This window comes from Fonsecaea pedrosoi (genome assembly GCF_000835455.1).
Source record: "Fonsecaea pedrosoi CBS 271.37 unplaced genomic scaffold supercont1.1, whole genome shotgun sequence".
NCBI classification, from domain to species: Eukaryota; Fungi; Ascomycota; class Eurotiomycetes; order Chaetothyriales; family Herpotrichiellaceae; genus Fonsecaea; species Fonsecaea pedrosoi.
In genome coordinates this window covers 1182748-1203373 of record NW_013550615.1, presented here as the reverse complement: position 1 = coordinate 1203373, position 20626 = coordinate 1182748, and the positions used below count along the sequence as shown (strand labels likewise).

Below are 20626 nucleotides of genomic sequence, written 5' to 3'. Positions count from 1 at the left end.
CCTCGCAGTGCTTGTAATCTGGCGTAATTCTTCAAAGGACCCTTCAATGCACCACTGTCTTCGAAAGACGAGCGATTTCCACCTTTCTCCCATCTACCGAAGCTCTTCTGAACACCTCTTCAAGTACAAGCCGTCTTGGACTGTACAAGCAATATGTCCTCAGAAACACCAAACACGTCCCCATGACATTCGGGACGCTCACTCGCCGCAATCAACATATCTCTGTCCCACCTGGGCAGAATCACATGCCTGCCTGCCGATATGCAATTCAATCTCAAAGACACAACAAAGGAAAAAAAAAGCCTGTGCCCTACCAAACTGGTATCTCAAATGGCCATTGCTCACTGGCTTCCAGACCAGGCTGTCAGAATCTCGGACTGCTGAAGAGACGCAAAGACCTTCCCAAAGCGATTAAGAGTCGATATTTTTTCTTGACGGGTTATATTTTTTTGGAACCCTGTTTTCCCCAGGCCTGGCTCCCATATCCACAAGATGTCCATCCGTACTCGGTGATGTCTACCCAGCATCGAGAGCATTAAGTCAATAGACGCCGCGCTAGAAATGCCAAACAGACTTTTTGTCAATCATATACCGTTCTAATACGAACAAACGAAGTGAAGACGGCCGTACTGAACGCTTGATAACAGACTTTTGGAGCTCACAGAGCCACGTCCAGGACCAAGCTTACGTCCTGTACTTGCGGTCCCGCCAGATCTTCAAGAACTGGTATTAGATCCAGCAGCTCGTTGTCGTGCGCATCCGAGAACCAAGAGCTAATTGGAACGGCGTGTTGGGGATGGAAAATATAGGAGGTGGGAGAGTTGTCGATGATGATAGTTTCCTTCAAATCTCGACCGACTTGTGACAGGTCCTGGGAAAGTGTTAGCTCTGAATATTGGCGTGGGATGAGGCTTGTAAGCAAAACTTACCTTGACATAATTTCCTTGGTGATTGTAACAGCTCTCCCTGAAGAGCCTGTGATGAACAACGTGGTGGATGTCCAATTGATCCAGCAGAGGGTCTCCATATTTCGAAACAGAAGCAGTAAAGACGACCACCTCGTAAAGTTCGCCAACCCTCTTCATAAAGGTGTCCACACCCGGTCGCTTGATCACGTAGACATTGTGGTACTGACCCTCAATTTCGACGGGAATGGTGAAGTCGGCTTGATTGAGGATCTTGAAGCTGCTGTGCACCAAGGTCTCGTCCAAGTCGAGAATCAAACATTTGCGTCCCTTCAGATGAGGCTGCACAGGAGGCAGCAGCCATGATTGTTTCTCTGGTGAGGCTTCTGGAATGGGGGCAGCCTCTTGGGGAGCAAACTGTTCTTGTCGTTTGGACAACGGCGGCGGTGGAGGTAAAGGCACTTGTGGTTGCAGTTCAGCAGGCTGTGGTGGCTCATCCAAGGGTTCTTCATCAACAACTGGAACAGCAGGAGGGGCATCTGCCATTTCCACGTCAGCAGCTGTCTTCTCGTTGTCCTCGAATCGTTGGGGCTCGGAAGGGTGTTCCGCTTCAGTGGGTGTGGCTGCTATCACGTTGACATCTGGTTTTGCCGAAGGCTCAGGCACAGTAACGGTGGTCGACCGGATCGGGTCTTCATCGCCATGAGATGCCATGTTTTGGTCAGTGATGTTTGTGGATGGTGTTGTGCCGCTCATGCCAGGAACTGTGACCTTTTCATGATAGATTTCCTCACGCGATATCCTCGGTCGTGACTCGTCAGGCTCCTTCTTATCCACGACTTCTACGTTACCTTCCTCCCCAGCCTTTCCCTGCGCAGTCGTGTCGCCAACGGGTGTTTTGCCTTCCAAAACCTTCTCGTTCTCCACGACCTCGTTTTGTTCTTGTGGTTTAGCCGTTCTTTGAAGCTGCGGTTGAATCTTGATTTTCTTGGCTGCAACATCGGGATCGTCTGATTTGGTGTCATCAGGGTAATCGGATGGACTGCAGCAGTTCAGGAAGGCGAGCAACCCGCTACGTGCTTTCTTCTCGATCTTGGGAGCGGCCGTCTGTGGGAGAGGAGGAACAGGTTCTTTCGTGGTCTCGGCCGCCCGAGCTGCTCTAAGCGACCTTCGACTACCTCTGCTATTGTTCCTGCTTCTACTGAGAAGACTTCGCTTCGAACCTCGCCTGGGCGATGGAGGTGGCTCATCAGGGACGGCTGGGGTCGGGACGGTAGTTTGGTCAGAAGACTTCTGGTTCGAGGATGTACGAGAGGGGATTTTGACAAGCGATGGCTGCTGTTTAGGCTTTTCTGTCATGGTCTCTGCAGGTTGGGAAGCTTCAGGAGCAGCTTGAGGTGAGGTGTTGGCAGCAGTGAAAGCGGCGTCATTGGCGGTGGTTTCTTGTCCTTGCAGGGAGGCGCCTAGATGTAGACATGTTAGAAACAAGAGTGCGCCATCGCGGCCCAACAGGTCGCAGGATCAGAGACCCGATTGAGATACTGAAAGTGAAAGGTCGGACCATACCTGGCGAGGGCCGAGTGGCAGCGCTGCCACTCATGTGGGGCGACGGACTGGCCTGCAGAGGCCTGCTCTTCGGTGTGCGCGCAGATGGGGGGAGCCGATAAGTTTAAAATCATGCGAAGAGATGGCGAGCAGCGGTCAAGATGATTCTCGAGATGGAATGGGCGAGCAGTCGCGCGCAAAAGAGCAGCGGGTTGGACAAGCGTGCGAGCGACAAGATTGAAGCGGCTGAACGGGGGCAATGGATGACGGTCGACAAGATACGGAGAATTGAAAGCCGGGAGGCTGGTTTCAAACGATCGATAGCAGGCTGTAGGCAACTGGATTCATCTAAAGATGGAGATAGGGAGAGGCGCGTCGAGGTCGCAAGATACAGCACATGCGATACAGTAGCTGGTATGTGAAGAGGCACACAGGTTTTTGGATGGGATGGTCGGTAGATTATTGAAGATCGAAAGGAAGTTCTGAGTAGTAGCGGGATTAGCAGTGGTAATGGGGGCAATTGGGTGGTACGTACAGGGCAGGCGGGAGGGAAGTTGGTCGTGCTTGGAGGCTCGGAGGGTCAAGAGGGTTGAAATGGCTGGGGTTTTTCGATCAAGATCATTTCTCCAAGGCACCCTGGCACCCCCAAAGGCAAGCAAGGCAAGTTCCTCCATCGTTGTCCTCTTTCCGTCCACTGTCTAGCCCTCTAGCCATCTAGCCACTACTCGTAGTGCCCATCCATGCCTCCTCCATCCTCCGAACAAGAAGCTCCGGCGGCTTTGCGCTTGCTGGCTTGGTCGCCTGTTGGAGAGACAAGCTGCGCATGCTGGCGCCCATTTCCTTTCCAGACCTCACTCATCTTCGGTCACTTACTCCGTACATACATTACGGCTTTCAATCCCTGAGGGTGTCCATGTTTCTAACCTCAGCTCCAATGGGATCCTTCGCTGGCCAAGTGTCAGGTCGATCATGTCGCCAGCTGCTGAACTCTTCCCAGGATCCCTTCCCCTTTCAGCCTCGACCGGTACGCCTCCTTTGCCTCCTGCGCCTCTTTGGCCCTCATTTTGCCCTCCTACGGTACGAGTACCCCGTACAAGCACAAGTCTCGTCGATTTTGCGCCCGGCTGTCACATCCCTGTTCGTCCCGTCGACCTTGTTTTGCCGCCTCGGCACCCCACCGATCGTGGCTGGACTCGAATAACCTTGCACACTCTACTCAGACGCTTTGTGCAAGGTACAACCGTCGCCATGATTGCAATTCCCACAGTCTTGATACTTGCTGCACAACTTCAGGTCTACCGAGTACTCCTCGATACTGCCGGACTAGTGCTGGGCATCAATCGCCATCGACCAGGGACTACTGCTCGTTATCCACAGGTCTGCACTCACACGGAAATTGGGCAACAGCAAGGGATTGTCCGCCTCGGTAACCCCACGAATCGCAGCCGCTGGATCGTACGGACGGCTCGGACTCGCTAGCACTCTCTGAGTGTGAAAGTGCTGGGTTGTCAACCGCTAGCCTCCACTCCTGGACAGCTGTTGGGCGGTTGGCCAGCTCTTTCAGCACCTTGGACCTTGGAGCCGCTCCCCACGCTAGCCGAGCAGGCTAGTTTGTGATGGACGAGATCCCCTGTGCTTGTTACCTTGTAGCCGCCAGTCCCTTTTTCCTGCTGTGCTCCCTTCCATTGTGAAGCGTTTCTGAATGGCTTTTTCCAGAAACATTACTGCCAATAGGGAAACGAAACAGGGTTGGAAATACCACATTGGGCACTCGATCTGAATGGTTTGTACGGCGCAATCGGAATTGCCGTTGAGTTCACTAGACGACAGAATACGGGGTACAGTTTTGACAGGCATCTGACACGAGTTCATCATGGCGTTTCTGCTCCTGTCAACCACATGAGCGCCTCAGGAGTCTCGGGGTCTCCATGTTTCTCTTTGTCAGGATCTGTCACCTGAGTGTCGACCACTAGCTTCGTTCGGACGGTGCCTTGCGCGTGTGAATGCTCTGGTATTCAAAGACAACTACATCAGTGGCGTTCAATGTGGTTTGACCAATCTGTTGCGCTGCGCTATGACAGGATGAAGGCGTTCGAGTAGACCGGCATGAGCGTACTCATACAATGTTCTTTAACTCGTCGCCTCCGTAGCATCACGACATTACTCTTCTCGAAGCATGACCTTGACCCGGAAATCTACTGGCTTCACGAACCAATAGTTCACAGTGTCCCACTCTCGCTCAGGATGCTCGAGTTCGAAGTTGAACCTCCTGACGAGTTGGGGGATCAACTTGGACATCTCCAAGAAGGAAATGTGTCGTCCTATGCACGTTCTCGCCCCTAGACCGAACTGATCTGTGTTTAGCACAAGTCTGAAGATGTTCGATGGCACAACTCACCGGTAGGTAATAAGCATCCATCCTCCTCAACTTTTCTCCACCTTCTTTTTCGGCTTCGATCCATCTTTCTGGCCTGAACTGTTTTGCATCTGGACCCCAGATATCTTCGTTATAGTGCGCACACCAGCTATTGAGTCCAATAGTGGTGCCTTCAGGAAAGAATTGACCACAAATCTCGACGCCGCCTTCAGGGACGACTCTCCACAATGGCAAGCCCGTGGCCGGGTGCATTCTCAGAGCCTCTTTCATGACTGCTTGCAGGTAGGGCATCTCCTGGCTCTCTTTGAACGAGACCGCCGGGTTACCACATCGGCCTTGCTTTTCGAATTCCTGAATCTCCTCTCGCAGCTTTCGCATGGTGTCGGGATACCTGAGCAGGTTATACAGAATGGATGACAAGCTCACGGCAGTCTGGGATCGTCGACAACTTCATGTTAGTCTCACCTCCAATCAGGCGGAACTTGGGCAGTCTTACCGTGTCGGAGCCCGCTATGATGTTGGACAGGCCCATCATGAATACATGATATGGGGTCACTTTTTCTGGGTCATGCTGGTTCGCCACGAGCAACTTTTCCAAAAAGTCCATTGGTGCATTCTCGTCCCTTGCCCCAACCTTCTCGACGTCGACGCCAGATTTTTTCTCGTCCTCGCGCTGTTTGATTTTTTCAGTGACATACTTCATGAGCCACACCCGACCCTCTCCACCACCAACACCGAGACGACTTGAAAGATTGAAGATCAAGGGGTGCCATTTGGCATAGACCCCGACGAGGGCACCGTACTGCAGCACCCCGTGCAGAGCCTTCAATAGTCCCGAAATATCCTCTCCCTTGTCCAAGAATCCAAACCTTTGAGAGTAGGTGATGTCGCCAATGACGTCGAATGCATAGCACTGGAACCAGTGGGCCATGTCAATGGTCTGGCCTTTGGCGGCGAATTCAGACAAGCGCCGGCCAAAGATTTCGGCACACGAGTCTACATAGGCTTCGTAGTTGACCAAGCTCGACATTGAGTACATTGCCTGAAACCTCTTGCGGGTTTCTGCGTGCCGCTTCATATCCCGGTCCGGGAACAAGGTCCAGCGATTCGGGTCGGGATGCTGCCAGGCATAGTACCAGTCGCTTTTGGCGAATTTGGAGTTGATGCTGTACACCTTCTTGACCACTTCAGGGGAGTCGATGCTGTACATGTCCTGGGCTACGCGGACAACGGGGCCGTATTTGCGGTGGAGGGCGAGATCATCGCGTTCCCAATGGCCCTGGGCGACCCGCCAAAAGTAATAGAAGCGGCCGAACCGGGCGGCCAAGGGGCCTGGGACGCTGCGCAGCGGGGACGTCAGAGTCTGGTAGAAGAAGATGGCGATTCGTGTGGCGAGAAGGATTGGGATCGCCCACAGAGCGTAGCGGAGGAGGATGCTCGAGCTGGCAGAGCCCTCGTTGGCCGCCGCCGCCAGAACAGACATGATGCCCGGCGGTGAGGATCACTTAGGAGGATCGATGACGATGGTCGTCGATATTAGCAAGACTTTCGAGGGCTACGTGGTTTTGCAGTCTCGTGTCTCTTGCATTCGTGTGGATGTTGGTTTTGAGTTCGAGTCCACCGGGTTAGTCGTCGCCGACAGACACCAGTCCTTGGGGTATCAGTGAATGGATATAGAAGAAAAGTTCCCGAGGGGCAAAGCTGTCCAGCAGTGCAAGGGCGAGTGTGCGGGAGAGGGGGGGAGGGTACGAGGTATATATGTATGTATCTGTGCGTGCAGGTGTGGAGGTGTGGAGGTATTTGTATATGTACGTCGTAATATATGTACACTCGTTTCGTCTCGTCTCGTCTCGCTTGTTCGTTCGTTATTTAGTCAGTCAAATCAGACAAAACCAGTCAATCAAGTCAGCTCGTCAATCACTTCTGAGGAGAAAGAAAATGAGGAGTTGCGGGCGGAGGTGGCCCGCTAGGAGTTTATTGAATTTTCATCATAATGGTTCTACCGAAAGAAGAGGGTAATGAGAGTAAGATGGGAAATTCCTGGGATCGGGATTGGGCGAGGGTTCTGCGTGCTCTGCCCTCTGTTGTTCAAATGCCGATGGTTTGGACACTTTTTCAGTGACGACGGTTTTGGGTTTTTACTCTACCAAGTAAGAACCTCCAGGTACCTCCACGGTCCGGCATCCGCGGGGGAATTTGGGGGGGGGGGGGGGAATTGGAGCATCTAACGTATAACATATAACATGATACTACGGTAGCTATGTATCTATATACTACGAATTTGTACGGATACATTACATTTAGATAGCAGCATCTATTCATAACATATCGTAGATGTCTCTTCCCGAACCTGGGATGTGCTAGATACATGATACATCCATACACATGTACATACTTGGATATATATCTACTCGGTACCTGCGAGGTACCTATTGAAGTCGTAGCAAGAGCAAGATTCATGGAACCATGGCTGGGCTCATTCCCCTTTGGAGGTTGTGCTGTGGACTTCTGTAAATGCAGAAACATACCAAGTAATCGGTACTGACTGACTGACTACTGGATAGATGGAAGGGCGGGTTAGTTTGGTGGCCAGCTGACGCGGATACGTTACCGTGACGAGGCACGAGGGCAGGAGCGAGGGGAAAACCAGCAAGCTCTCTCGATCTGCCGAAGAACATCTCAGCTGGAGACGAACTCGGTAAATGACAGAAATAATAATTATAATAGTAAGATCTCAGCCTCGCACGCGGCGTCGGGCCTGGAACAACCCACCCCAAACCCAAAATTCGGATGTGAGCTCGGCAGTTAGGATTTCTTGCCCTCGTCACCATCCTCACCACACGTATACACAGAGAGAGAGATAGACATAACACATCAAAAATGAATTACCGACATGGTTGTACAAGTTGCCACAGGTACGATGACAGTAGTTCCAAGACCGAGACCGAGACCGAGTCCGAGTACGAGTACTAGTGAGTCGTCGACGACAGGAAAATACTCGGTACTTGAACTGTCTTGACTGTTCCTCTCTGCATCAATTGCCAAAGGAAGAAAAGGTCGGAGTTTGTCGTCCCCTTCCAACGCCGAGCACGGAGCCACGTGATCTGAATCATGGCAACGTGTCACGTGAATGGGCCCGGCTAAAGCTTGGCATACGTCGTATGTACAAGCACCTCGCCTCGTACAGGGTATTATTCAAGGGGGTCAAATTAAGGATGATGGTCAACTCCTCTTCATACCTCGAACAGTCCTCCTTTCCCTTGTCAGGACGAGATATTGAGTACTGTACTCGGTTCTTGTACATTATTTTATACATGAATACATACGTACATATGTACGTGATCAAGGTCAAGATCATGCAAACACTCCATATCTCGCCCTGGTATCCTGGCTATATCCGCCGCGAGGTCCTTGTTTATTCATACCGCCGAAACGCCGAACCAAAGAAATCTCCCAGAATCTCCCATCCATTGACATCAAGTAGTCATTTCATGGCTCCAAAAAAGAAAGAAAAAACAACAACAACAACAACCAATACATGAGAGATAGCTAGGTAGGTAAGGAGGTAGGTAGGGTCAATCATCACCCCCCCTCTCTCCCATCTCAATCTCATACTCAATCTCAACCCTCCGGACCTCATCCTGCATCCTCTCCAGCCGATATCGAAAGTCGGGCGATAACTGTCTCCACCGAGAGTGGTCGCGCTTGAAGCACGTCGTGTAGTCGCGGGGCCAGTCCATGAAGAGCCACTCGGGCTGCGTGGCCAAGATCTTCTGTTCCACTTCCTCCTGTCGTTTCTTGGCTGCGTCGTCGTCACCCTCATCATTGTTATCATTCCCAGTGCTGTCCCCAGAGCCGTCAGATTTCGGGTCGGGATATGCCTCGAGCACCGCGTGCACCCGGTCCCCCAGGTACCAGTGTGTCCAGTTGCCAAGGCCGTGGTCTTTGTTTCCCTTGTCATACCACAGCGCTCCGTTGGCCCACAGCGGTTCAATGCCCCAAGCATCCGAATGGGCCATGTGGAGTGTACAAGAGCTGTGTTCTGGCGGAGGCGTTTCACTCTGTTGCTGCAGATCAGATCCGCCGTCATCCCACGCTGTTTCTCCCGAAAGGCCCGGGTGCTGCTTCTTCCATTCATGCTCGTCGTCCATGAGCAGTTGGATCCCCGTCTCCTGCGACTGCGACAGGCGGGCCGCGTACCACGGTTCGAACGCGTACGGCACGCCCATCAACTCGGTCGCCACCCAGTACGACTCCTTGTCGCCGTGCCACACCCGGAACGTCGACAAGTCCCGTACCTCCTTGGTGTTCATCCAGCACGTAAACAACACCGCCATGTACAGTCCCACGCGCGACTTGTCGACGCAAACCACGGCCGCGTCGGCCTCTTCGCTCGAGTACCGTCGGTAAAAGAGCGAGCTCTCGTTCAGGTAGGCCGATGGGGGCCGCCCGGCGGCTTCCAGCTGGCGCTCGAGCCAGTCGTGCCGGTCGCTGCCGGAATTGATGTTGCGGTCGTGGAAGAAAAGCGCCCCCGTGTCCCGTAGCCCGGGGTACTCGTCGAACAAGTTGTCCGGATTGGCGAAGAATACGGCATCGGCGTCCATCAGAATCGTCCGCGGGTAAGGGCTGGCCAGCAGCGCGAAAGGTTTGATGGCGTATCCCTCCAGGTGGACGAGGTCCTGGTCAAACACCGCCGTCAGGTCGATGAAGCTGATATCCGCGGCCCGTCTGCGCAGAAACTCGCGCGTGCGAGGCCCGAGGTCGTCGTCGCCCATGTACGCAATCGCGATTGGGAGGCGACACCCATGGACATTGCGCAGGGACCCGATCAAATGCGCGGCCTCCTTTGCAAACGAGTCCATGACGCTCATGACAATCCCCGTGTGTGGCCCCGTCCCCGTCTTTGAGGATGACTCGATGACGCTGGACACGATCCTCTCCTTCCACGACTGCAGCCTCTTCCAGGGGTAATACTCCATCATCGCGGGATCCCACCAGGGAAACAGCTGCGCCACGACGTCGTTGACCTCGCGCGTGTCCAGCGACGGGTTCTCGAGGTAATGGCCCGCCAGGTCCGCCAGCGCGGCGACCTTGACGCCCATGAGCCCGTGGTCCTCGGCGCCCGAGCTGTGCGCCAGCGTCTCCCCCAGCGAGTAGTGCTTGGTCAGCGTCGTGCGCTGGATCTGCGCCTGGCTTTTGGCGCTGTGCTGGAACGAGAGGATGTAGACGCTCTGCAGGATAAAGGCCGCCAGGAGGTACTTGGCCGGGTTCCGCGGCAGGAGGCCTCCGAGGAAACCCATCTCGACCACAGCAAAGGGCACGCAGGGAGGGAGGGAAGAGGTAAGTAGGAGGAAGGGCGGGCCAAAGAGGGAGAGAGGAAAAGAATCCTACTGGACTCCAACACCTGAGAGACTGGCTGTAGAGAAAAAGGAAGGGCAACTGATATCACTTTGTCATTCAATCGTATATAGTATAAAATATACAACAATAACGAGGTACAGCAGGGCAGGAAGATGGAAAGACTGTGAACATACAGTAGGTCTGGCTGGGCACGGGCAAATGCTAGGTAGGTAGGCATTTACTGCCTTTCTATTTGGCAGAAAAACCCTTGCACATGCGATTCGTATCAACACCATGACCGAGTCCAGCTTCATCAAACATCCCTGCCTCACCCACTCCCAAGTGCAGAAGCCACTTCAACCTTGGCCCCCGTACCCTCTTTTCCAAGCCTTGTCGCGCCGTCACAAGGATTGGAGCATTCGACGGCAGGGGAACTCTCCTTTCCCACACCTCGCCCACCGATCAGCTCCCTCTACTGCCTCCACATCGTATCCCGCAAATGAAAAGGGGTGTGTTATGGCAGACTAAAGATTTGAGCAAAAAGTCAAAAATGGCTATCGACGAACCTGAATTGGGGGGAGATCTTCGCAGCTGCATATGTACAAACGAGGGAAGACCCACATCTGCTCGTGTGGTGATAAGGCACGAACCGACTCTCGCAAGGCTGAGAAAGCAAATTCACCCTCGTATGGACTAGAAGTCATTGTCAAGCACTGAGGGGAGGAGAGAATTGATAGCAAGAGAGTCGAGTGTAAACACCCGAGGAGTGCCTCTATCCGCCACGGATGGTGTGTGGCTATCGTCACATAATCGTGGAACTGATAAGGCGCTTAGGATCCGATCCACGATGGACACGCGGTAAGCTGACCGTTAAATGAGCCAAATTCCACAAACATTTCGTATACCCCTTTCTCAACCTCTCATTCGATTGTGTTGATATGAATACGACATCAAAAGCGACAGCCAAGCCTTTATTCAGGCTTATCATTCGTTGTCGTGTGAAGTTCCTCTCCAGGAGCCGAAGAAGGAGCGCACCTTGGAGCCTCTTGTTGGGGAAACCGAGAAGGATTCTACTATCGGTCCTCCTTGTTTGGGGCTCTCTATCACCCTCGCAGTCGATCTTGGCTGTCCACGCGTTCCAAGGACGTTCTCAATGCGGGTTTCCAACTCCGCAAACTTCTTAGACACCCCTTGGTTCCTGTTGCCACGTCGGATGCCGCGTATGCCGTGAAGCTTGGCCGGAACGAAAGGGGAAATGCTGATCCCTCGAGGTTGAGTCGGGAAGTTTTGGTCGGTTGAACCTTATAAGGGACGCCGTGCAGGTCCGCTCCAGCGTCTGTCTGTGCCGCTCTGCGGGGTGGTGGAAGGAACCATATCCTCAGTGGACACGCAAGAAATCAGTATCGAGAATTATGGTCCCTGCCATGTTTCAAGGTGCGTCTACTGTTCACCATTGTGCACACAATGCACGAGACGAAGAACAATTCACCGTGCCGAACTTCTTGCTCGGTAATCTTTTGTGGCGCTCTTCGCCTAGGCAAAGTTGACATCCCATTCATTCCCCTGTTCGTTGGTCGCCTCTCCACTTTTCCGTCTCCCCCTCTTTCTACCGAGTACTAGGTCGGGAGCCAACCTCTAGTGTTCCAGTCTCGTCGTCCTGCAAATGCCGGTCTTTTCGGCTTCTTGGTTGTGTGGAACTTCGATGGCGGCATGGAAATGTAGCTTTGGCTCTCTGACTTTTCTTCAAAGTGATATCAGTCAATCGCATCTGCTGAGAGGATGAATAATGAACAAGGGTGACCACTGTCTTGTGCCCTGAGACAAACCCAAAGCCTACGCTGCTGGACGTGGCCCGTGAGTCGCGTACGCGCCGTTACCCCTGGCAAAGCAGAATGAACCTGGGATGAATGTCGAGGCGCCCCTCCGCCGCATCGAGATAAGCGTGCGCTGAGCTAGATTCAGGTGTTCGTATTGTGGAAGCAACGCAGTCGAGGTTGGAGAGACCACACAGCGCCGGGCAGAAATACGAAAAGGAGATGGGAATGTTGCTGTTGAGAGAGCCTTGTCAGCATTGGCCAGCGAGGATTGTTACTTCGACCATTAAGTTTTGTCCGTCATTACTAGTCCACTTGCACTAAGCACATGTCTTTCTATGGTGTTTTGACTGATCATACATAAGGGCAGGCGCCCTCCTTGTGACTTTGCTCTAGGTTGTATCTGTGCAAGCCGTGGCTGCAGTTGCCTCCAGATGGTCGTCGCCGCCGGTCAAGTTCAGACTGCTGGTGGCTTGTTAAAACATGTCGCAATTATCCATACATGAGAATGCACCTCGATGTCAGGATGTCCTTCGGCCAGATTTCGCAACGGGGCGGTGTCGACTCTTGCAACACGATGTCTTGGAATTTCTGCTCTATTGCAGGCATCGTCGGGGCGAGCATGCCTGTCCTCCGCCGACATCTCGACCGAGTCGTTTCGACACCCGCGAGACGTTGTGTTTTGACCTAATCCCAGTTGTGCAATCCGATTTTGTTTGACGATGAGCAATGCCACATTCAGGAATACAGCCGGGTTCTTATACTCGTTCCGCAGGATATGGCAGAAACGGCAAGAGAGGGAGGAAGACGTGACGGGCATCCCTATGTGTGTATGGGGTTTAAAAGAAAAACAAGCTATCCATCTTCTTAGGTAGTACAGGGTTCGATGGTTTGCGGCATTCCAGAAGGGCACAGGACAGCACGGCCAAAGTGCAATATTTTATGTTCCGACATTGAATGGTGTTAACAGCTGGCGAGGTCGACTACACCTTTCAAGGACGGGTTTTGGTGTTCAATATGGCGTGTAAAAAAAGAAGCGTCTTGCTATAGTGGCCTGGCGACAGCGTCACCCTTTTTTTCTTTTCGAGGAGCTGTATACCAGCTGTACTAAGTAATAGCGTCCAGGGACCGAGTGTCTCTGCCTGTCGAGTCTGCGCCACGGCGATCGTGTGCCTCATGTGGCTTTCTTTACTGGTGGTTCCGACGTCATCGGACTGAAGGGAAAGCATCAGCATGTTCGACAAAAATGTGGAGGCTCTGCGGTCGCGTCGGCTGCATGATCGGAGTTGAGACTTGGATTGTGCTGTGTCCCTGGCACCAACTGGTCCTTGTAGATCGCGTTACGTAGTTGGTGGAAGGTTCTGTGGGAACAAGTGCGTTCAATGCGATGGGGGCTGCTTGGTGCACAGATCACGCTACCTCCAGTCCAAGGCAATTTTTCTGCCCCTGACGATTGTCGTGACCCGCACTTGGTCATCCATTCTTGCCATTTGTGCTACCCAAGCATGTTGACGTCATAGCCACAATTGCCTCTGGTGCCTCTGCTTCCATCTCGTGCCTCTCTCTTATTTCACTCGCAGCCTCATACGATCTCACTCTCTGCGGTTAAATTGTACTCTGCTCACTACATACAAGTAGATGAACTTCACTCTCACAATCACTTTGACTTGAACCAAAACTTCAACTCCACCTCAAGGTCAGTTCTCCCAGACATAGTCTCCCCGCATCAAGCAAACCAGTCTGACTGTCGACAGCATTCCTCCACCCTACCAATAGCTATCCTCTCAACAAGCCTAGCTACAGACCAGTCGTGTGATCACGCACTCCCAAATCAAACAATATCTCTCGTTGTAAAAGCAACTTCACTTAACCACCAGACAGCAACATGCCTCGCGGAGTTGGCGAAGTCACCAAAGTCTTTTACAAGGGCAGCACCGATGACTTCATCGTATTTGTCGAATCCCCTCAAGACCTCAAAGCATGGCAAGCCGACCAGTCAATTCCTCTTGCACAAGTGGTGAATAGCTTCAAGATCATGGTCACCCACAAACATGGCGCACAGGGTCAGTTGGATGGGGCAAGCAAGGCCAGTCTGGAGAATGAGTTTGGTACCAGCAATGAAGATGAAGTCATCAAGAAGATTCTCCTAGAGGGACAACCACAAACTGTGACGGTATGTTTGATCAAGTTCTCGGCTTCTGCGTCGCCAACAAGTATATGCTGACTATGTATTCTTCTTAGACCGGTGAAAGGGGAGGTGACCGCAACGAGACCAAGGGTCCCAGACAAGGACATCCCACCGCATAGACCTCAAGTCCAGCCCTGATGTGAAGGTGCTCTGCTGGATATGACTTTTGTCATAGCGTGAACAAGCAAGGGAGCAGTGGAAGTTGGTGATGATTGTATCAGGCTCCATTGCGGGGCAACAACGAAATCTCCGGAGAGGAAATGACAATGCATGGATCATGTCAATATGGCCATGATCATTGACACCGCAGCATGTGCGGTTAAGAGAGCTGCTCAAACATCAAAGACCAGCAACCCATGACTGGCATTTGTATTAGCTAGCCACTCAAATTTTTTTCAAAAAAAAGTCGTGAACTTGGAAAGAAATTCTCAAGGGCACTCCAAGCTTCGAGATCCTTTTCCTGTTTTTCTCACCATGTCCTTTTAACTCTATCGATGGGTCCTCCATCTCTCCTGAGCAATTAATTAATCCACAGACCGTACTCATACATGCTATGAAGCTGAAGGGACGGGCTGTAAAGCACCTACTTACTTACTCGAGCGAAGCGAGCATGAAAGCAAGAGATGAAGGGCTGGCAAACGGGAAAGATCAAAAAGGGGGGCAAAGAAGAGAAGTTAGAAGGGTTGGGGGGGGTTGTTCAAAAAGGGGAAGAAGAACCCGGTAGTGGCCATGGTCATGCTGGAACAGAAATCTTGGAGGGATCCCTCTTTGGTAGATCTGGAACTCGCTATGCAGCTGTCTCCTCATTCCAGGCTGGTATATGCGTGTATCTTTCCTCCCCAATGATCACCTGTGAGCTTTCTCTCTCTCGCGTGCTCTTTCTGTCTCCCTCTTTCGTACGAAAGCAGGGATCTGACGGACGGCTGTAAACCTGATAGTATACATAGATGCAGACATGGATGGGGAAACCCTGTCAAACTGTCTGCTTTCACCTGATAGTGACGCCGCCGGTGACCAGGCAAATTCCCCATCCTGCCTGGTTGTTTCTCGCTCTCTCGCACAACTCATTGCATGCTTTGTGGTATCTCTGGCGTTATCTTGAATCGCTTAAAAAAACAACAAACTCTTCGAATAAGAAAATCTGTACATGACATCCCGAAATCCAAGGACGCAGGAGAATAGATGAGGGAAGTGAACTTGTCCCTCTTGGTGCCGTCTTGACGTGACTGCCGTCGAGACTTTCTGGTTTTCCTCTTGCTGGCTGAAAACAAGTCACACCGTCTCAAGGTCCCGCGCAGTAGATGATACCGAAAGCCAGAGCCAGTCTGACCTTTCCACACACGGGCGACAAGACTCTAGAAATGTTCCTTCCAAAACCTGAATTTGACGAGGTCGTTGCTCGTCGCTTTACAGGCGGTCTTGATTTCTCTCGCCGCGGCGCTGGGTCCACAAAAGTATACACCCACTGTGGCCTTCATTTGTGCCGTGATGGAAGACTCCTTGCCCACGTCCAGATACGTCTGGTCCATGAGGCCATCTCTCATGGCGCCAAAGAGACGCTTGAAGTCGGGCCGGCCAAACTGGGTCTTGGTGCGTAATGCAGTCAGAGGATCAACTGCATTGCCCACAGTGTTGAGGTAGATATTTGCTGCCGTGTTGGCGTCGACACGTTGGGTGAGGTAAGTGTGGATACGAAGGAACTCAGGGCCGCCTACACTTTCGGCAGCTTCGGCGGATTGTCGCTCGAGAGAAGTGAGGAGGGTCTGGAACCACTCGAAGGACTCCACAGAGCGGGTGACCCAGAGGAATTCAACACGCTTGAGACGTCTAGGTGGATTGGGTCCAGCGCGGATATTGTAGATGTGCTTGAGCACTGAGGCCCATGGAGTAACACCGATGCCTGTGCCGATGAGAACAGCAATTTCGTTGTCAAAGACGTCTTCGGCGGGGGCACCGTAAGGTCCATCGATCCGAATGGCAGGCATCTCTTGACCCTGTTGCAGCGCAATTTCATAGATGCCCTCTTTGTCCAGGTCATCGAACTCCTTTGCCTGGGCAGGACCGCAACCCAATGCATCACCCACAGCCTTCGTCCAGTCACCCACTTGACGCACATGCACCGAAATATAGGGGTCGAATGGGCACGAAGTGATTGTGAAAGGGTGCCACTGTTGGCTCGACACAGCGGGAATATTGATGAATAGCCACTGACCAGCCTTGTACTTCATGCTGGGTTTCTGGAACTGGATTTCCATGGCATCGTAAGGATGGCGCACCACTTTGGTGATCTTGGTCTCTCGTCTTGCACGGACTTCGCGCCAGAGCCGTTCAAAAAGGTAGAGACCGCCTGACCAAAGCTCCCACCGCCAGCCCTGGTAACCTATGCAGTGCTTCCAAAACAACTTGCCAGCAAATGGGGAGAATGGGTCGGCTGTGTCTCGAACGAAACAGCCCACAGCGTGTGTATACATGGCGAGGAGGAAAGGGATGAAGAGATGGTGGGTGTACCAAAACGTCTCAAAGGACTGTTGGCGAATCTTCTGGTGGGCGGTAGTGTACATGAATAACATGCACAGCAGCATAATGTGACCGGTAATACCACCGGCCTGGGTGTAATGGATTTGAATAGCTGTCTGGGGTCGGATCTGGGTTCTTTCGACGTTGAAAAAGTTGACATAGTGAGCGGTGACATGGACGGTGGTGAACAAGAGCATGGCATAGGCACACTGTCTGTGGAACCAATGTGTCTCGTCAAGCGGTAGCCACCTAAATTTTGGTCTCAAAAACCGCATGAGGTTGCGGCACATGGGCAGCAGGATGAGCAAGACGTCCACGGAGAGGACAAGACCAGCTCCTCGCGATATCCATACCGAGAAAGTCAGAGTATTGAGACCAGCCAAACGGGGATCCGCTGCTTGCTTGTACCTGGAAAGAATATTAGATATTGAAAATGTCCCTCGAGCTGTTGGCACACGTACCATCCATAGGCGAATATCCCCCAGTGAAACCCCCACCACAGAATGTAAAAGATAATCTTGCTCGGAGCAAAATGAGACTTGAGGGTCGCCATGGTGTTTGAGCTTCCGTGTTGACGATGATATGAAAAAAGTGTATATGATCAATTGACCAGGCCGTTGACGGGATTGTTCCTCTGTTCTTCCCAGGCTATCTGGTCTGCATGTCGAAGAAAGAGCCAAGAAAAATGTAGGTCGTGGCAACGCTATCGATATGCGGTGGATATGATGAGCACAAGAAAAAGAGCGTCGAATGAATTTTGCTGGTTGACAGAAGAATAAGCTCACACCAGAGCTGCGAGCAGAGGCTTATGAGAAGACCGATCAGATGGAGCTATAGAACAAAGATGCCGGCCGGAGACTGGCAATCCGAGATTTTGTGGTGGTTGAACGGGAGATCACACGATAGATCACACGAGGGAGTGGTACTGATGGTAAATTGATCGATGAGATTCGCGGTGGCACAGTGGCCAAGGATCCGCAGTGTCGCAGTGAGGGATGATGGTGAAGCAGGAGTTCAAACACGACAGTCTGGGGAGCAGTGGTGAGGATCGGAGAGGGGGAATACGACTTTGATTTAGTATGGAAGATGGGTTGAAGCACTGAGGGTTGAGGTCGAAACAGGCTGGGAAGTGGAACCCACGAGATCTGGTACAGGAGATGTAACAGGAGTAGGAGGAGGTTTAGGAGGTGAGATATACCCGACCCGTTGCTGGGGATCAGTTCGTAAAGGGTCCTGGCGCGGGGATTTTTAGTAGAAGAGAAGCAGAGATAAACAAAGTGTGAAAGGATACTGATTGCACAGGAACTAACGAAGTGGTTTACCGTCCTCGTGGGATAGAGACATACGAGTTGCACCCAAGATTGATGATAGAAAAGTGACTTTTTGCGGGAGGTCGGTGAATTAGTGGAGCACAAGGCACCAGATGGACATCCACCTGCATGAAACCCTGGTCCTGGGTCTCATAGAGTCTTACCTGATTGAGGACCATGGGCGGTTATTGGGTGGCGTGGGTGGGTGAGGAACGAAGAAGGTCAGGGAAACGGCCGCCGGAAACAAGATGAAGCACGAGAGCCAGTCGATGGTGGATGGGGGAGGAGTTGATCTGACAGGATGGGGGAAGAAAGAAACAGGAAACGTGGGCAAAAAGAGCAGCTCCAAGAGGCGTGGCATGACGAATTGCTCAGTGAAGAGGTGACGAGAGGATATAGTCACGCATAAAGACTCAAGACTATTGCATCTGCAAAGAGAAGTGAATGAATTACTCGTAAATTCTGGCCGGAAAGAGTAACCCAAGCACAGCAATTGCTGCAGTTGCTCAAGAAAAAAGATGAAGCGGACCAGCGTATCAGGAACCGTTTCGAAGCGCCCTGGAAACTGCCCGAGCATGCCTAGAGAAGTTTAGTGACCCGCTAAAGATCCCGTGGGCGGTGGCAACCGTGGATGCGTCCCTGGGCGTCCCTGGGCTAAGGGTTCAAGTCACCCCGGGCACCCATTCCATTGGCTGTTGGGGCCTTCGCCTATCCTTACCTTAGCGTCCCACGCTCCTTAGCGCCCGCAGCTTCTTCCGCAATCACATCCATGTCGGTGCTTAATTCTGCCCCTCGATTCGCTGCCATCAACTGCGCTTCTCAACCACTCACCACTCATCACCTCACATCGACAAAACTACTACGAATAGTAATGGATTCCAGATCTCGAACTATACCTCGCACCTTGCAGATGGCCCTGTTGTCATTTCTATTTTCGGGCTCTTATACCCACCCGCCCACCACCGCCATCACCAAGTCACCAAAGTCACCTCGTTCCCCTTCACACCAAGCCACTTCTCCACGAATCATACAACCTCATGACGAACAATATCACCAGATCTGGCGGTTACTGGTCTGCTCTATTATTGATTGATTTTTGTTTCCAATGGCTGCACTGCATCTCACACTAAAGCGATGGCTCCATTGATGAGCAACGGTCTTGGTAGGTTGGGCTTGTTCTCGGGTGCTCGGTAGATCATGGGGAGCTCGAGGTCTGTTGACCAGAAGACAAGCACATCTTCCCACGAGTATATCGTTATTACTTCTTCATCTTTCAACCTCTTGTCAAGTAAGTACCATCGAAACAGTGTACAAGTAAAGAAATCATCCCAAATCCCACCCACAGTCCCTGTTGGTGGTTGTGGTCCAAGCTGTCGCAAACTCCACATCTGTAACACTTTCTGTCTCCGAACCGCCTCAACCACCTCAACCACTCGGCGGCGAGACACCACCTGCGACCAATCTCTTACGCGCCAACCCACAGACTTCAAGTACTCGAGCCTTCAGACACTGCCGGACCACCACTTTTCAAACTCCTGATACTGCCCCCTCTGACTGCTGATCCCTCACCAGCGACGACCAGGTCAGACACTGCCAAACACTTGCTGATACCGGCTTAACCCTCACCGAAATCACCTATTCCTCCCTTTCCAAAAGGGAGGAAAGCATTGACCAAGCTTTGCCCGTCCAAGTCTCCTCATATACCTCGCCAAACCCTGATGCTTCTGCGGTGATCTCTAGGCGCAGGTCGTCCTTTTCTGTGTGCTCGTATTCTTTTCGATCATTTTGGCTTAGACAACGACTTCCATTCTTTTGGTCATTCGACTCTTTCTTTCCAACCAAACAACGTCACCAAAATTTCCTTGAGCACACACTTCACTTCTCGGCGACATCATGGGGAAACTCATCAAGAACCATTGGGCCCGCCTTATCGTCCTCACTGCCGCCACATACCAAGTCCTGGCCAGCCTCGAAGGCTTCTTCTGGCCCAAGATCTTCTGGGACTTCCTCACCAAGAACCTCGACGGAGCCGTCAAACCCTTTCCCGTCTTACAAATCATCAATCTCATCATGGCCTTCATGAGCCTCGCGTGGGAATGGCCGCTCGCTCCGGTCGTCAAGTTGTTGCCGGGTCTCCATAGGAGCATGGAAGCCAGATTGGTGGTGTATCCTTTGGCAGCTTTGGCCGCAGCCATCATGTATCAATCGACCAATGCGGCATTATACTACATTGTTGGCGTGGTTGTATACTTTTGGGCCTACTCAGAAGGCGAGGTAAGTTGATACTCAGTCCCGTTCACTCGAGGAGCATCTCGCTGACATAATCCCAATTCAGACCGTCTGTCCAGAACCTTGGACTGTACCGAAGAAAGGAGGTGCAAAGCCTGGCCGGGTATGAGGAGAATAAACAGCTGTGCTGGTTTTTTTTTATATAAATAAGAGTTGTTCCGCACCCATACGGAACAATGGCGTTGGTTATGGTCAACAGATCCCTCTGGATGTCAAAGTGGCTATTATGCCAGCAAATGTAGATATTATGCCCGATACGGGAAATGAGAAGTCACGTTAACACAGTTTTGTGTTTGAATTCAAGGACTACTCTGAAAAATATCAAGTATCTTATCAGTTCT

The 20626-nt window shown here is 52.0% G+C and overlaps 6 protein-coding genes across 6 annotated transcripts; 2 read left to right on the top strand and 4 right to left on the bottom strand.

Annotated features, from left to right (window-relative positions):
• Positions 1–658: 658 nt before the first annotated feature.
• Z517_00422 (uncharacterized protein) lies at positions 659–2505 on the bottom strand (the record flags this gene model as incomplete). Its single annotated transcript, XM_013433388.1, has 3 exons — positions 659–871; positions 930–2368; positions 2472–2505. 3 exons carry the CDS (start codon positions 2503–2505, stop codon positions 659–661), a joined length of 1686 nt encoding a protein of 561 aa, XP_013288842.1.
• Positions 2506–4610: 2105 nt separating this feature from the next.
• Positions 4611–6310, bottom strand: Z517_00421 (uncharacterized protein; the record flags this gene model as incomplete). Its single annotated transcript, XM_013433387.1, has 3 exons — positions 4611–4799; positions 4849–5259; positions 5324–6310. 3 exons carry the CDS (start codon positions 6308–6310, stop codon positions 4611–4613), a joined length of 1587 nt encoding a protein of 528 aa, XP_013288841.1.
• Positions 6311–8402: 2092 nt separating this feature from the next.
• Z517_00420 (uncharacterized protein) lies at positions 8403–10127 on the bottom strand (the record flags this gene model as incomplete). The annotated part of the gene is made up of 1 exon (XM_013433386.1): positions 8403–10127. The coding sequence occupies one exon, from the start codon at positions 10125–10127 to the stop codon at positions 8403–8405; it is 1725 nt and encodes a 574-aa protein (XP_013288840.1).
• A 3739-nt stretch (positions 10128–13866) lies between these two features.
• Z517_00419 (uncharacterized protein) lies at positions 13867–14288 on the top strand (the record flags this gene model as incomplete). The annotated part of the gene is made up of 2 exons (XM_013433385.1): positions 13867–14154; positions 14223–14288. 2 exons carry the CDS (start codon positions 13867–13869, stop codon positions 14286–14288), a joined length of 354 nt encoding a protein of 117 aa, XP_013288839.1.
• A 1236-nt stretch (positions 14289–15524) lies between these two features.
• Z517_00418 (uncharacterized protein) lies at positions 15525–17239 on the bottom strand (the record flags this gene model as incomplete). The annotated part of the gene is made up of 2 exons (XM_013433384.1): positions 15525–17094; positions 17148–17239. 2 exons carry the CDS (start codon positions 17237–17239, stop codon positions 15525–15527), a joined length of 1662 nt encoding a protein of 553 aa, XP_013288838.1.
• A 2650-nt stretch (positions 17240–19889) lies between these two features.
• Z517_00417 (uncharacterized protein) lies at positions 19890–20394 on the top strand (the record flags this gene model as incomplete). Its single annotated transcript, XM_013433383.1, has 2 exons — positions 19890–20270; positions 20332–20394. 2 exons carry the CDS (start codon positions 19890–19892, stop codon positions 20392–20394), a joined length of 444 nt encoding a protein of 147 aa, XP_013288837.1.
• Positions 20395–20626: the final 232 nt, after the last annotated feature.